The sequence below is a fragment of the Ornithorhynchus anatinus genome, chromosome 3 (genome assembly GCF_004115215.2).
Source record: "Ornithorhynchus anatinus isolate Pmale09 chromosome 3, mOrnAna1.pri.v4, whole genome shotgun sequence".
Classification (NCBI taxonomy): Eukaryota; Metazoa; Chordata; class Mammalia; order Monotremata; family Ornithorhynchidae; genus Ornithorhynchus; species Ornithorhynchus anatinus.
Genome location: NC_041730.1, coordinates 18,471,972 through 18,489,072, shown reverse-complemented (window position 1 = coordinate 18,489,072; position 17,101 = coordinate 18,471,972). Strand labels below are relative to the sequence as shown.

At 50.1% G+C, this 17,101-nt stretch overlaps 1 protein-coding gene across 4 annotated transcripts in view; it reads left to right on the top strand.

Moving 5' to 3' along the window:
• STX3 (syntaxin 3) overlaps window positions 1-17,101 on the top strand; it is a 43,659-nt gene that overhangs the window by 21,015 nt on the left and 5,543 nt on the right. For 2 of the 4 annotated variants that reach the window (XM_029059826.2, XM_029059829.1), the window contains exons 3-9: window positions 5,984-6,083; window positions 7,235-7,309; window positions 9,553-9,620; window positions 12,011-12,119; window positions 13,774-13,847; window positions 14,067-14,201; window positions 16,151-16,261. In XM_029059826.2, coding sequence (XP_028915659.1) covers window positions 5,984-6,083; window positions 7,235-7,309; window positions 9,553-9,620; window positions 12,011-12,119; window positions 13,774-13,847; window positions 14,067-14,201; window positions 16,151-16,261 — 672 coding nt within the window. Of the gene's footprint in view, window positions 1-5,983; window positions 6,084-7,234; window positions 7,310-7,927; window positions 8,196-9,552; window positions 9,621-12,010; window positions 12,120-13,773; window positions 13,848-14,066; window positions 14,202-16,150; window positions 16,262-16,365; window positions 16,477-17,101 lie in introns of those variants that run through there. The other 2 variants (XM_029059827.2, XM_029059828.2) reach the window with 2 other exon arrangements.

Sequence of the window (17,101 nt, the reverse complement as noted above, 5' to 3'; positions counted from 1 at the left end):
GAAACAATCAGTAATGAAGCCGATGAGCTTCGCGAAGCCACGTGTGATTTGTGAGCCTCGGCTTGGCCACCCCTGGACGCCGTGATCAGGGCGGTGAGAGCCAACACTCCGCATCCAAGTTTTTCCTAGTGGGGCTGAGGCCCCGGGGTCAGGCCCGTGGGAATGCCGAAGAGCTGTTGGGTGGCCCCACCACAGACTGTACAAGTGGCATAGTGTAACGGGTAGAGCACGGGCCCGGGAGTCAGAAGGTCTTGGGTTCTAATCCCGGCCCTGCCATTTGTCTGCTGTGGGAACTTGGGTAAGTCACTTCAATTCTCTGTGCCTCCGTTACCTCATCTGTAAAAGGGGGATTAAGACTATGAGCCCCATGTGGGACAGGGACTGTGTCCATCCCAGTTTGCTTTTACCCACTCCAGTGCTGGCACATAGTAAGCGCTTAAACAATACCATAATTCTTATTGTTGTTATTATTAAGTCACTTCACTTCTCTGGGCCTCAGTTCCCTCAACCATGAAACGGGGATTGAGACCGGGAGCCCCTTAGGGGACAGGGACTATGTCGGATCTGATTACCCTGTATCTACCCCGGCGCTTAGAATAGTGCTCGACGTATAGTAAATGCCCAACAGACGCCATCATCGTCTGTTACCCGCCTCAGCTCTTAGGACATAGTAAGCGCTTCACAAATACCACAATTATTATTATTAGGCTGGAGGAACAGGGTTAGCTGGATTTCACTTCCTGGGCTGACACTTCCTTCCAGCCAAGAGGAAGATGAAAAGTGGGTGTGGATGGATGGTGCAGGGACGTAAGGAAGTTTGAGTCCTTCTGCTCCAACTTGAGGGAGACTTGCAGCAGAGAGAAGAAGACAGACCTTCCCAACTATCTTGAAAGAGCTAGTTTTGGTTTCCTTTAGGCTGTCTTAAGACTTGTGGGATTCTTGCTTGATAACGTTTCTTAAGATCTCACCAGATAATGATCTTAGTCTGTTCGTTTCTTTTTTTCAGTTAAGTAGAAATTTCAGCACGTTCACTTCATTATTTCCAGCCACACCCGTTTTAGAAACATGCTTTATGTGAAAATGCTGCCTGACTTGTGGGAAGGGATCATGTCTAGCAGCTCTCGTATGGTAATGATAATAATAATAATGATATTATTAAGCGCTTACTGTGTGCCAAACACTGTTCTAATAATAATAATAATAATGTTGGTATTTGTTAAGGGCTTACTAAGTGCAGAGCACTGTTCTAAGCGCTGGGGTAGATACAGGGTAATCAGGTCGTCCCACGTGAGGCTCACAGTTAATCCCCATTTTACAGATGAGGGAACCGAGGCCCAGAGAAGTGAAGTGACTTGCCCACAGTCACCCAGCTGACAAGGGGCAGAGCCGGGAGTCGAACTCATGACCTCTGACTCCGAAGCCCGGGCTCTTTCCACTGAGCCACGCTGCTTCCCAGAAGGAGATTGGAAAAAAAAAAAAAGACTACTTATATCTTTTTCCCAATCCTCACTGATTAGTTCAGGGACAGTCTTATGACATGGTTCATTTGCCTGTCGTGAACATCTCGTGACCTATCACTCGTGCACTCGGACGTTGCGGAGCGAGCCAAGACTAAACAGTCAGTTAGACTCTGAACCCCTGGGTGCCAATTTCCTTAGAGAGTCGTCTTGTTAGCAGTTCCATCTTCTGGAAAGATGATCCACCTCCTTACGGGCTCAAGGTTCACCGGGGATGGGGCTGACTTTCCAGAACAAGTCGGGCTATTTTTCTCCCCCTCTGTGGCTGTCACATTTGTCTCTTAAGCACTAGCAGAATTTCCTCCGTGTTGCCCCTCTTCTTAGCTTTCTCTGAATCTTCAATTCCAGCTCGCGAACGCCAACCTGAGTTGGAGTTGGTAAAGAAGTTCAGCTTTGCCCAAATCCCTCTCTTCTAAGCTTGTGGTAGAAGCCTGAGGTTTGCTGAAATTGGCATCGGTGGTGGATCACGGTGATGGATTCGGGAATGACGTTTGAACCTCGGTCGTAAAGCGTCAGGCGTACATATTTTTATTACCCTGTTTATTTTGTTAATGAGGTGTCCATCCCCTTGATTCTATTTATCGTGGTTATGTCGTCTTGTTTTTGTCCGTCCGTCTCCCCCGATTAGACTGCGAGCCCGTCATTGGGCAGGGATGGTCTCTATCTGTTGCCGAATTGTACATTCCAAGCACTTAGTACAGGGCTGTGTGCATAATAATATTAATGTTGGTATTTGTTAAACGCTTACTATGTGCAGAGCACTGTTCTAAGCGCTGGGGTAGATACAGGGGAATCAGGTTGTCACGCTCAATAAATACTATTGAAAGAATTCATGAACGCGTGTGGAGAAATTGATTATAGGGTCAGGGGCTGGTGAAATGCCATCCGTACTCTTATCCCTGTCAGTCATGTTCCCTGGGTGTGCCGTGTGTCAGGAAGCCACTGGGAGATGCTGCGTGAAATTGAGATATTTGAATCAGTGGTATTTATTGAGCGCCTACTGTGTGCAGGGCCCTGTACTAAGTGTTTGGGGGAGTTCAGTAGAGCAGAGTTGGTAGACACATTCCCTGTCCACAAACGAGCTTACAGCCGGGAGCTACGATCTATAGTCATTTCTGCTATACTCTGCTTTACATAATTTTGGTAGTAATGGTGTGTTGTTTGTAGGCACTTACTCTGTGCTAAGCACTGTATCTTGTGTCTGCCTCTGCGCTTAATTAGGTCAGACAAGGTCCCTGCCCCACGTGGTGCTCACGGTCTAGGGGGAAGGGAGAACAGGTATTTTATTCCCATTTTACGGGTGAGGAAACTGAGGCACAAAAAACTCCAATGGGTTGCAAGTGACAGAGCCGGGATTAGAACCCAGACCCGTGATCTTTCCACTAGGCCTATAGTAATACATTGGAAATATTAGGATACATTCTTCAATGTGGCCTAGTGGAAAAACCACGGGCCTGGGAGTCAATGAACCTTGGTCCTAACCTGGCTCAACCACTGATCTGCTGTAGGACCTTGGACAAGTCACTTAACTTCTCTGTGCCTCAGTTCCCGCATCTGCAAAATGGGGACTCAACACCCATTCTCCTTCCTACTTCAACTGTGAGCCCCATGTGGGTCTTGATTACCTTAAATCTATCCCAGCTCTAGTATATTGTCCGGCACGTAGTAAGCGTTTAACGAATGCCACAAATATTCCGATGGACATGAGTCCGTTCAGTCGAAATGCAATTTCCAAATGGCGTTAAGTAGATTCAGTGTTGGAAGAAAGAGGCGGGTGTTTCCTTTTCCTGGGGAAGGAGTCGTCATTTATTAAGGATGTGTGTATAGCTATAATTCTATTTATTTATATTGATACTACTGATGCCCGTTTACTTGTTTTGATGTCCGTCTCCCCCCTTCTAGACCGTGAGCCCGTTGTGGGCAGGGATTGTCTCTATTTGTTGCTGAATTATACTTTCCAAGCGCTTAGTACAGTGCTCTGTACACAGTAAGTTCTCAATAAATACGTATGAATGATTGAATGTTTTGTGCGCAATTTCCTTTCTCCTTGCTTCACGTTCCGTGTAGCCTGACGCGTGTGGTCGGAAGGACGTTCCATAATTCCCCACCAACTTTCTGCTCAAAAACCCGTAGCGAAAACAGTCATTATGGTAGAACTGAGTGTTCTCTATAATTTTTGCAACTTTACAGTAAAATACCATGGTGGCAAGGCTGTAAAACATTCTGCTAGTGGAGAATATAATGATAATATAGGAATTTATATCAGCACCATCTATCGTGGGAGTTTGTTCAACCCACCTACCTACCCCTTAGCGTATTAATTCCCATCGACTCGATGGGTACTCTGACGCAATTTCCCCATAAGAGGGACGCCGCTGTGATACAGTGGAATCGAGCACCAGAAGGCGCACACAGTTTGCCAAGAAGACGGGGGTGTAGACTGTAAGTTCCTTGAGGGCGGGAATCATGTCTACTGACTCTATTGTATTGTTCTCTCCCAAGCGCTTAGTCCAGTGCTCGGCACTCAATAAATAGAATTGACTGACCGAGTTGCCCTCGGAGCAGAAGTTTGGAAGCAGTTGAGAGTGGTGTGGAATAAAGAAAAGCAGATTCCCGTTACTTTCAGCACTCCCAGCTGGGTGGTAGGGTGCTTCCAAAAAATCTCTCTCTCTCTCTCCCCCCCCCCCCCCCTCCCTCTCTCCTCCCTCTCTCTCCCTCTCCCCCCTCATCTCTCTCTCCCCCTCTCTCTCCCCCCTTTCTCTCTCTCTCTTCCCCCCTTTCTCTCTCTCTTCCCCCCTTCTCTCTCTCTTCCCCCCCTTCCTCTCTCTCTTCCCCCCTTTCTCTCTCTCTTCCCCCCTTTCTCTCTCTCTCTTCCCCCTTCTCTCTCTCTTCCCCAGCTTTCTCTCCCTCTTCTCCCTCCTTCTCTCTCCCTCTTCCCCCCTTCTCTCTCTCTCTTCCCCCCTTTCTCTCTCTCTTCCTCCTCCCTCTTCCTCCCCTTTCTCTCTCTCTTCCTCCCCTTTTTCTCTCTCTTCCCCCCTTTCTCTCCCCCTTCCCACCCTTTCTCTCCCCGTTCCCCCCTTTTCTCTCCCCCTTCCCCCCATTCTCTCCCCCTTCCCCCCCTTTCTCTCCCCCTTCCCCTCCCCCTTTCTCTCTCTCTTTCCCCCTTTCTCTCTCTCTCTATCTCTACATCCAGCCCTCCATCCATCCCTGGGGAAAGGAAGGCATGTGCCCCATCATGGGGTGTACATAGGAGGAAGGTCTCTTTGGGCCATTGGGGCAGTTCCCCTTAAAGAAATCAAGCCTTTATTGTAATGATCTCTTGTTATGCACCTAAATTCATTCAGTCGTATATATTGAGTTCTTACTGTATGCAGAACACTGTTCTAATTGCTTGGAAAAGTCTTGTCTTATGCTGCCGAGTTGTCTCCGACCCATAGAGACTCCTTGGACACCTCTCTCCAAGAACGCCCCACTCTCCATCCGCAGTCTTTCTGGTAGCGTATCCGTAGCGTTTTCTTGGTGGAAATATGGAATTGACTTCTTCCCGTTCCCTTCTTCCGCTCAGTAAACCTGAGTTTCCGCCCTTGACGCTCCCATGCCGGCACAGGTGAGTTATGACTTGTAGCAGATTGCCCTCCATTTGCTAGCCACTGCCCAAGCTAGGAATGGAACAGGTAGGCCTCTGCTCGACTCTCCCTCCCGAAGTTGAGATTGGTGGAGTACTGGAAACTCTTCAGCTGCAATCTTGAGAGAGGGTGGGAGAGTACAATATGACAACAGACTGACGCATTCCCTGCCCATGACCGGCTTAAAGTTTTACAAAGGGGTGTCTTTGTCTTGGCCTCAGCAACTCTTTGAATTCTGCGTGGAGACACTGAGTCCCAATATGGATCGTGTTCAACCCGATCCTTGTCTTACGCCGAGTCGTTTCCGACCCGTGGCGACACCGTGGGCACATCTCTCCCATCTGCAATCGTTCTGGCAGTGTCTCTCCCATGCCGCCGCTGCCCGGCGTGGGTGAGTTTTGACTTGTAGCAGATTGTCTGTGTAGCAGGCTAGGAATGGAACGGACGGGCCTCTGCTTGACTCCCCTTCCGAAGCCGAGACTGGTAGATTACTGAAAACTCTCCAGGTGCGACCCTGAGAGGGCTCAACCTGATTAGCTTGTATCGACTATAAGCTCCTCTAGACTGTAAGCTCATTGTGGGCAGGGAATATATCTGTTTATTGACATGTTGTACTCTCCCGAGTGCTTAATACAGCGCTCTGCACACAGTAAGTGCTCAATAAATCTGATTAAATGAATGAAATCACCGTTGTCCCTCTTCCCTCTAGACTGTAAGCTCGGGGGCAGGGAACACGTCTGCCAACTCTGTTGTATTCTCTCAAGGACTTAGAACAGTGCTCTGCACACGGTAAGCGTTATGTGAATACCGATGATGATTATGATGTTGATCCCTCTGTAGATCGAGGAGACCCGGCTCAACATCGACAAGATCTCCTCCAGTGTGGAGGAGGCCAAGAAGCTGTACAGCATCATCCTCTCAGCACCGATCCCCGAATCAAGTGAGTCTTCTGCCCAGGACGGGTGACCGTGGGACTGTAAGCTCCTTGGAGGGCAGGGATCCTATCTACCAACTCTATTGTGTTGTACTCCGATCGATAGGACCTCTAACTCCCAAGCCCGGGCTCTTTCCACTGAGCCTCGCTGCTTCACTTCCCTACTGTGTGAACTTAGGCAAGTCACTACTTCTCTTTACCTCAGTTACCTCATCTGTAAAATGGAGATTGAGACTGTGAGCCCCCTGAGGAACAGCCCCGGTTGCTTGTTTCCACCCTAGCGCTCGGTACAGTGCCTGGCACATAGTGAGCACTTAACAAATAGCGCAGTTATTGCCATTATTATTATTATTATTACAATGCAGTCAGATCAGGCACAGTCTAAGGGGGAAGAAGGCTGAGGGGGAGATTAGTTCCTGCTCCCTCATTATTACCTATCATCAGGTGATGTGTGTCTTCAGGGTTGATGAAGATGGGCTGTTACTTGCCCCATTAGAGCTCAGTGAGGTACCTCGGTATTGATGGATTAATCGGGAGGAAAACTGTTGCCCACACCTTGAGCCGCTTAAATTTTTATTATTCTTGCTATGATTAATAATAACAATTGAGGTATTTGTGAAGCACTTCCTATATACTAAGCACTAGAGTAGATATAAGATAATCAGGTCAGACACAGCCCCCGTCTCAGCTGGGGCTCCCGTTCGAGCGGGGAAGGGAGAACAAATATTTCACCCCGCACCACAATTTACAGATGAAAAAACCGAGGCTCAGAGAATAATAATAATAGTATTTAAGTGCTTACTATGTGCCAAGCACTGTTCTGACCGCTGGGGTAGATACAAGCTAATCAGGTTGAACACAGTCCCTGTCCCACATGGGACTCAGGGTCTTAATTCCCATTTTACAAATGAGGGAACTGAGGCACGGAGCAGTGATACGTCTCGCCCAAGGTCACACCGAAGACAAGTGGCGGAGCCGGGATTAGAACTGAGGTCCTTCTGACCCGTAGGCCCGAACTCCATCTGCCAGGTCATGCCGCTTCTGAATTGGATGCAACGTCTGAGAATCACCCCCCACTTTTTCTGCTGTTGCTTGGCTGCTGTGACTTTCCAACCTCTCTCCCTGCTAAATGGCATCTCTTCATCGCGTTTCCACAGAAACAAAGGATGATCTGGAGAAGCTCACAGCAGAGATCAAGAAAACGGCCAACAGTGTCCGCAACAGGCTGAAGAGTAAGAAGGAGAACACCTCCCGGGTTCAACATCAAGGACTCTTTCTATTCCGGGGTTGAACCTGACCGATCTTTGACTGTACTCTCTCCCCGTCCTCTCCTGGCTTACGTCTTCTCTACTCCTCTGCTCGTTTTTCTCTTCTGTCAATGAGTTGCCTTTTCCCAGCTTGGGGATTCCTTCTTCTCCTGAACTCTTGGCTTGGGAAGCGACTCTTTCCCTCCCAGTGAGTCATTCACCCCCGCTTCCCTTCCTGGGGCAAATTATCCATAATCTCTATGGCCCCTACCAGCCTCCGAATGATGGACCTCGTTTGACATGGAGAGGGACAGGTAGTTTCCGGGACTCTCCTGATGGAAGTGAGCAGGAGTGGGATGTGGACTCTCTCACTTCTAGTGCCCGGTGGGGCCGGTGTTTGGAGAGTGTGGTACTCGATACGGGACTTCCTTGGCCTCTAGGCTGTAAACTCACTGTGGGCGGGGAACTTATCGATCAACTGTGTTGCATTGTTCTCTCCCAAGCGCTTAGTACGGTGGTCTGCACACAATTAATACCATCGATGACGATTCTGACCATTCGCCCCTACAGAAACCTCATCCCTCAGTAGCAGGTGGCTACGGGTGGCTTCCCGGAGTTCCGGGCAGTTAGGAATGGGACAGAGGGAGGATGAAGCGACAGTTAGGGACAGGGAAGTCTGGCTGGGTGGCAGCGGGCCTGGGGAAAACCATCACCGTGTCCATCCCGATGGGGAAAAGTTTCAGGAAACTGCAGTCTTACCTCAATCGCTGCCGTAGGCACCGATCTCATCGCAAGGAGACGCCGCTGAACTTCTGTGCTCTTCCGTGTCCCAGGCCTCCCGTTCCAGACTGCTGCTTTCTCCTCACACCCTGTAACTAGCCCTCATTTCAGTCAGTCGATCAATTCTATTTATGGAGTGCTTACTACGGGCTTGGGAGCGTACAGTACAACGGTATTAGCAGACGTGTTCCCTGTCCGTAACGAGCTTACGGTCTAGAGGTGGAGACGGACCTTACTGTGAATAAATGAGTAATTTATCATATATAATTTAAAGATACATTTCCCGTACACTAAGTCCTCCCTTCCCTTCTCTTTTTGTGCGCGTCTGTGACCTTCCCTTTTAAACCAGTTCTGTCTCAGAAGTGATGTAAGTTGTCCTGGTGACTCAGATGGTCTCATCACTAAAATTTACATGACTACTAGGAGAATTTCCTGATATCCCTATAGAATTTATGCCTACTCCCAAACACCCCAACTATTTGGATTCCCATAACACCTTTAGCTATAAGGAGCAAGTCTATAGTTGAAGGCCCAATAAGGGACCCATCCTTCTAGAATAAACCAGTATATACCCGCAGTCGGTGCTGACCTGGTAAACTCTGGCACCCTCTGAGCTTCACTTTCTCCCACCGATCAACTTATTGAGCGCTTACAGTGTGCAGAGCACTGTACTGAGCGTTTAATAGAGTACAGTACAATAGAGTAAGGAGATTTGCTCCCTTTATTCATCCCCCCTTCCCAGCCCCACAGCACTTATATACGTATCTGTAGTTTATTTATTGATTACTTATATTAATGTCTGTCTCCCCCTCTAGACAATAAGCATGTTGTGGACAAGGTCTGTGTCTGTTTGTTGTTCTGGGGAAGAAGCGTGGCTCAGTGGAAAAGGCACAGGCTTAGGAGTCACAGGCCATGGGTTCTAATTCCGGCTCCGCCACCTGTCAGCCGTGTGACTTTGGGCAAGTCACTTGACTTCTCGGTGCCTCAGTCACCTCATCTGTATATATATGTAATCTGGGGATGAAGACTGTGAGCCTCATATAGGACAACCTGATTGTCCCGTAGCTACCCCGGCGCTTAGAACAGTGCTCGGCACATAGTAAGCGCTTAACAAATAAAGCTCTCCAAAGCTCTTAGTACAGTGCTTTGCACACAGTAAGTGCTCAGTAAATACGATTGAATGGACTCTATCCCTGCCCTCAAGGAAAACGGAGAGACTAAATTGACTGTAAGCTCCCTCTGCATGGGGAACATGTCTATCCAATTCTGTTGTATTATACTCTCCCAGTTGCTTAGTACATTGCTTTGCACACAGTAAGGACTCAAAAAACCATTGATTGATTGACTAAATGTCTTCCCGTGGGATGATTCGAGGAAGTGTGCGGGAGTCTCTGCAGATCTGGGAATTCTGTGATCCGAAAGGGACTAACGGTTCCCCCGATTCCCAGGCATGGAGAGGCACATCGAACAGGACGAGGTCCGGTCATCGGCTGATATGCGGATTCGAAAATCCCAGGTGAGGTTGTCCAGATGGGAGGTGGTCTCTGCTAGCTCCTGGTTTCTTCTTGGGTGGGGCTCTGTTTCCTTCTGGCCAATCTGCTTGGTGGGATTTGTGGGCGTTTCGGGTTCGGCCTGACAGAAAGTGTATGGAGCCACTTTGTAAGTGTCCGAGTTGAAAGGGCCTCTCGGGGGGGAGGGTCCCCTAAGCCGGAGTCTTAAGGGAATATATAAATACTGGGGGGCTGGTGGTTATCAAGGGACCCAGGATAGGCAGAGTTGAAATCTCCCATCCAAAGCGGCGTGGCCTAATGGAAAGAGCATAGCGCCGGGAGTGAGGAGACCTGGGTTCTAATCCCGGTTTTGTCACTTGCCTGCTGGGTCACTTTGGGCAAATGTGCCTTCTATTTCTGAACACAGAACTTGGTGCTTAAATGTATTATTTAAACGAATGCTTGTTGATAAAGAAAAGAAATTCACTGTGCCCCTGGGGCCAATACCTGAGGAAATGACCATTTTTGAGGCGTCAGAACTGTGCGCCCCACTTCCAGTGATGATGATGAATTCTTGAGACAAAAATCCTAGTCTTTAGTTTTTGTATAATTAAGAATCATATTTACCACTTACCTCCCTACCTATTAAAATAGTTAATTTTCATTTATATTGGCTACTAAGTGGTCATGTTTTTATCTGTCTCTCCCGATCAGACCGTAAGCCCGTCAATGGGCAGGGATTGTCTCTATCTGTTGCCGAATTGCACATTCCAAGCGCTTAGTACAGTGCTCTGCACATAGTAAGCGCTCAATAAATACTCTTGAATGAATGAATGAATGAAAAATCATTTAACATCTCTGGGCCTCGGTTTCCCCCCTCCCTAAAATGGGGATGCAATACCTGTTCTCCCTCTTACTCAAGACTGTGAACCTCGTGAGGGACGGGAACTGTGTCCGCCCTGATTGTCTCGGCTTAGTACAGTGCCTGGCACATAGAAAGCACGTAACAATAGCCACTACTATTATTATTTTCTGATTCATTCAATCGTACTTATTGAGCGCTTACTGTGTGCATTCTTAATAAGAAACATGATGGAAAAGCCTCGGTCCTGTCCCTTCTGGTGCATTACAAGATGCTCTGTGAGGTGTGCTTAGAGGCTGGGCCTTGTGGTATATGGCTGACCGTAGGCCGGAAATCCACAGGATGTTAATGTCAGCTGAGTTAGCTTTCTTTCTCAAGCATAAGTGACCGCCCGCTTAAGTTGGGGAAACCAGAAAGGGGATAGAAGAAGTAGAAATGGTATTTATTAAACTCTTACAGTAGGCAGAGCACAGTACTAATAGCTGGGAAAGGATGCGCAGGAAAGAATTAGGATGGTATTTGTTATGCGCTTACTACGTGTCAGGCACTGTTCTAAGCGCTGGGGTAGATACAAGCGATTCAAGTTGGACGCAGTCCCTGTCCCACGTGGGGCTCACAGTCTGAATCCCCATTTTACACATGAGGTAAGTGAGGCACAGGGAAGTGAAGTGCCTTGCCCAAGATCATTCAATAGTATTTATTGAGCGCTCGCTATATGCAGAGCACTGTACTAAGCGCTTGGAGTGTACAATTCGGCAACAGATAGAGACCATCCCTGCCCAGTAACGGGCTCACAGTCTAAACGGGGGAGACGGACAGCAAAGCAAAACAAAACGAGCAGTCTAGCGCAGACATCGTCAAGATAAATAGGATCATAGAGATAAGCACATCATTAACAAATAAATAGGGTAATAAATAATTTATACCAATATGCACAGTGCTGAGGGAGCAGACACGTGGCGGAGCTGGGATTAGAATCCAGGTCCCTCTGACCCCCAGGCCCATGCTTGATCAACTAGGCTGTGCTGCTTCTCTGGACATCAGGGGACCCGCAATCAAAGATATAAGAAAGGGAGAGGGACCGGCAACAGACACATAAGGAGTAATGAAACAAAACACTGACAAATACATAAGAAAAGGATCTCGATCTCCCCTAAACCTCTTAAATTCTTGCCCTAAAATGTAATTTCTCTCATTCGGCTCCCACCCTCTCTCACCCCGTAATGCTGTGCGAGGCACCGGTTTCCACGGTATTTTAACAGCGCGGCGCCGGGCTAAGGAGGCTGGGGACCAGTTGAAGGGAAGTCGGAAGCAGAGAGAGCTTCTCAGAAGAAAGATTGGGAGGAAGCTTCTTTGGCACTAAATGTGTCGAGGAACCCGAAGAAAAGTGACCCAGAGGGGGTGGAACGGGGTCTTCCTGGGGAAGGAAGCGAGGGCCGGTTTGCTGGGATAGTTCTTGGTTGCGGAGGCGGGGGGTGGGGAGAAGCCTGACAGGGCTTTGTTTCCTCCTTCCCCACTCCCACAGTTTCTCAGACTTTTGCTTCTCCCCCACAGCATTCCGTTCTCTCCCGCAAGTTTGTGGAGGTGATGACCAAGTACAACGAGGCGCAGGTGGACTTCCGGGAACGCAGCAAAGGGAGAATCCAGCGACAGCTCGAAATCAGTACGTGCTGGGGCCGGCCCTCATCGCGTGACCTCCCGACCCCGACGGTGCCGGCAAGGCTGGCCCTAGCCGCGCATCCCAGCGTGGCCTAGTGGAAAGAGCCCGGGCTTGGGAGACAGAGGTTGTGGGTCCTAATTCTGGCTCTGCCACTTGTCAGCTCTGTGACTTTGAGCGAGTCACTTAACTTCTCTGTGCCTCAGTTACGTCATCTGTTAAATGGGGATTATTCATTCAATAGTATTTATTGAGCGCTTACTATGTGCAGAGCACTGTACTAAGCGCTTGGAATGTACACATCGGATTAAAACTGTGAGCCCCCCGTGGGACAACCTGATTACCTTGTGTCTGCGAGGTTCAGTGGAAGGAGGCCCGGGCTTAGGAGTCAGAGGTCGTGGGTTCTAATCCCGGCTCTGCCACTTGCCAGCTGGGTGACTTCGGGCAAGTCACTTAACTTCTCTGTGCCTCAGTTACCTCATCTGTAAAATGGGGATTAAAACTGTGAGCCCCACGTGGGACAACCTGATCACCTTGTATCCCCCAGTGCTTAGAACAGAGCTCGGCACATAGTAAGCGCTTAACAAATACCACAGTTATTATTATTAGTGCTTAGAATAGTGCTTGGCACAGAGTAAGCGCTTAATAAATACCATTATTATTATTATTATTATCCTGCTCCGGGCTTTGGCGGGTCCCATTCTCAAGTTCCTGTGAGTCCTCCTCTCCCTTTACCTGGCTGAGGGAGAGGTCAGACCCTGGTTTGTGTCAGTCACCTGGTCTTCATCCTCGGGGATCTCAGTAGCTATCACCCTGTATCTACCCCAGCGCTTAGAACAGTGCTCGGCACATAGTAAGCCCTTAACAAATGCCAACATTATTATTATTAGCTCCTGCAGAGCAGAGGGCAATGGGGCTTTGGTTCTTAAAGTTCCACACCTTGAAGGAAAGGAGACTTCTTGGATTAAGAGACTTGGCACTTTGATTTCATTTTTTCAACCCACCCTTACGGCACATCTGTACAGATCCATCTGAAATTTATTTTAATGTCTGTTCCCTCCCTCCCGCACCGTCTAGTTTGTCAGCTCCTTGTGGGCAGCGATTCTGTCTACCTATTCTACTCTATTAGACTCTCCCAAGAGCTTTGAACAGTGCTCTGCACACAGTAAGTGCTCAAATATTTCCCGGGCAGGGAATACGCCTACCAACTCCGTATTGGACTCTCCCAAGCGATTAGTACAGTGCTCTGCACATAGAAGCAGTATGGCCTAGTAGATAGAGCACGGGCCTGGGTGTCAGAAGGACACGGATTCTAATCCTGACTCTGCCACTTGTCTGCTGTGTGATCCTGGGGAAGTCACTTACTTCACTTCTTTGAGCCTCAGTTCCCTCATCTGGAAAATGGGGATTAAGACCGTGAGCCCCATGTTGGACAGGACTGTGTCCAACCTAATTTGTCTGCCTCCCGCCATTGCTTAGTACAGTGCCCGGGACCTAGTAAGCACTTAGTAAATACCACAACTATTCTTCTTATCATTAGTAAGCGCTCGATAAATACTTCCGATTAAGGGCTTCGCAGCACCCTAGCACTAGCCTCTGGGACTCGTTCGGCAGAGTTGATTCTGATCTCTGTGCTTGACTCTCCTTCTCTGGGGTAAAGCCGGCAAGAACACAACCGATGAGGAGCTGGAGGAGATGTTGGAGAGCGGAAACCCAGCCATTTTCACTTCTGGAGTGAGTGCGGAGTGTCGGGGGGTGGTCCCTGCCAGCACTGAGGGGAGGGGCCTTGCGGGAGAGGACGGATGCCAGGATGTACCGAGGGGAGAGAGACAGGGAAGGCTGGTGCCGATATGGCATTTGGGCATCGGGGCGTGGGTGGGTAGGACGGGGCTGAGGGGAGCGGGGAGATGGAATCGGTTCGATTTGGAGTAAACGTTGTCCATTATGCTACAGATCATCGACTCTCAGATCTCGAAGCAGGCGCTCAGTGAGATCGAGGGGAGGCACAAGGATATCGTGCGGCTCGAGAGCAGCATCAAGGAGCTTCATGATATGTTTGTGGACATAGCCATGCTGGTGGAGAACCAGGTAACCTTAAAGAAGGACAGGGAAAAGAGAAAACATTCCTGGGCGGATGGGGGTGTGTGTGTGTGTGTGTGTGTGGGAACTGAACTATTTGTCAAGTACCGTTTTAAGCACCGGGGTAGATACAAGTTAATCAGGTAGGACACGGTCCCTCTTCCACACCGGGCTGACAGTCTAAGTAAGAGGAAGAACAGGTATCGAATCCCCATTTTACAGTTAAGGAAACCGAGGCACAGAAAAGGTCACATAACAGGCAAGTGGCAGAGCCGGGATTAGAACTCCCAAGCCCGTGCCCTTTCCACCAGCCCACGCCGCTTCCAGTCTATCACGATAGGGTCGGCCCGCAGCCGGGTCGCTCCCTGATCGGTTGTCCGTTTCCCATGGGGTCCCTCCTCGTCACTGGTCAAGATGCTGGGGGTCCAGCCCCATTCCTGCAGTTCCGTTGCCCATCTCTCAAGGCCCCCACTCTCTGTTTTCTACCCCTAATGCCATACCGAGGAGGTGGTGTGCGATGCGGGTATCGGTGAGTACGTGTTTTTTCCTCCCTTTATCGTCTTGACTGGGTATGGTGGGGGTGGGGGCGTGGAAGGACACCCCGAGGGGATTCAGTATCTGTCCTGTGGGCCCAGCGATGTTGACAAAAGGTGCAGGATCTTGAGGAGGGAGGGTCAAGGTATTTATTTGATTTAGTGATCCCTGTCGGGGCATAAAGTCCCAATAGATAAGGGGATGATGGCAAAAGTAGATATTTTTACATCCAGGACAAGTTTTTACCAACATTATATGAGTGAGATGGGTCGCCTCTGCCGCTCAACCATTTCCTCCCCCTCCCCACTCCCCCAGAGCCCATAGACTAGAAGTATTCATCTCCTCGGGCCTGCATTAGCAGGGTGGGTGACCTCTGCTCCGTTTAGGGTGTTTGGATAATAAGGAGACTAAAGATAGAAGTGGAATTCAGCTCCACCCTGGTGGGGTAGGGGGGACCTCCTCAAAACCCCACACGGGGGTCCTGCCCTACTCTTTGTGACGTGAGCTGCAGTCACGGCCACACTGGTCCAGAGTTGGGGTCCTGACACAACCTCCCCCCCCCCCCCCGCCCGATTTTCCTCTCTGTCCCTTGCCAGCGATGGGAGAATTAACTGCAAGTCGACCCAGTCTGGCTTGGCTTGCTCCTCGTCTGCACTAGCTTCCTTTTATGTTTGGGGTGTCTGTGACAGCTCTTGCCCCCTCCAGCTACCCAACTGCCCCCGGGCTTGGGGCTGGACTGAGAGCCCTCCCACCCAAACCCGTCATTCCGAGTCACGGGGTTAGCTTGCTGCCGCTTCTGGGGAGGAGCAGCCCTCGTGGAGCAAAGCCAGCGTTGATGACCCCGGCCCTCCTCTCCCTGCCCACCCGCCGTGTTGAAGTGATTTGTGGCACACTATGGGGACCGCTCGAGGCAGCGGGAGTGTCTCTTCAATAGCTGGCCCTCTCTGGATGGTTCTCGTGGCCATTCTGCACCCTCCCACGGCTACCTGCGGAGCGGATGACCCACCTAGTTTGGGCTCTGAAGGAAACCCGGGTTCGTTCCTCATTTGCGTCACCGGCCTAGTACCGTCATGGCTGGACAAGGTCTTCGTCGGGGGCCGATCGTATTGTCCAAAGCTGAATGAATCGGGGGGACGACGACGCGCGTCAAGGGAAGAGTGGGCCTCGTGTCGGGAGATAGGTATCCTAATGGCCAGGGTGCAAGGTTAGGGGGTCAGGACTGCCGGGTTGATAAATCGGTGGCATTAAGTGCTTACTGTGTGCAGAGCACTGTACTCAACCCTTGGGAGAGTACAGAGCAACGGAGTTGGTAGGAATATTCCCTGCCCACAGTGAGCTTATAGTCTAGCGGGCCAGAATTCCTCTGCTGGACCGGGAGAAGGACGTCGCATGGGTGATCTGACCTTCGTATCCCTCCTTTGCAGGGTGAGATGGTAGATAACATAGAACTGAACATGATGCATACGGTGGATCATGTGGAAAAAGCCAAGGATGAGACCAAGAAAGCTCTAAAATACCAGAGCCAGGCCCGAAAGGTGAGTCCCCCCAGCACCTTTCCGAGGGGTTGCCCGCAGTGCTCGTCCTCTCTTCTCTTCCTTCTCCTGTTTCTACTGCTGCCGCCTCACTCCTCCTCCGAAAGGGAGCCATGATAGACCGCATTGAGAACAACATGGACCAGTCGGTGGGCTTTGTGGAGCGGGCCGTGGCTGACACCAAAAAGGCCGTGAAATACCAGAGCGAAGCCCGAAGGGTGAGACCCTCACGGCCTCTGTTTAGCTGTGGCCCACCGTGCCCCCCCCGCATCTCCCCACCGCCCCGTCTCCATCCCGGCCGCGCTCTCTGGTCAGCCCACGATGGCTCCTCTCGGCCTCCTCGTGTCCTGCCCCGACCTCTGCTTCACCGCTCCCGGTGAACCTTGTCCCGCCCATCCGTACCTTTGTTTCCAATTTGGACTGGTTTAATTTGCCTGCGTCTGAATGCCAAGCACCCCAAAGGACGATTCTTTGTTCCGCATTCTGCGAATACGTGTGTGTGTTTTTATTTCTGTGGTATTCAAGTGCTTACTCTGTGCCAGACACCGTACTAAGCACCGGGGCGGATGCAAGTTAATCAGGTCGGACACCCGAGGCCTTGTCCCGCGTGGGGCGCGCGGTCTTAATCCCCATTTTAGGTACGAAGGAGCCGAGGCAGAGAGAAGTAAAGTGACTCGCTCAAGGTCCCACGGCAGACGAGTGGCAGAGCTGGGATTGGAACCCGAGTCATCTGACTTCCAGGCCCGTGCTCTTTCCACTAGGCTACGCTGCATCTCATGCTAAGTGCCGGGCTAGATAGAAGATTATCTGATTGGTCTCAGACCCTGCCCCCGTGTATATTCC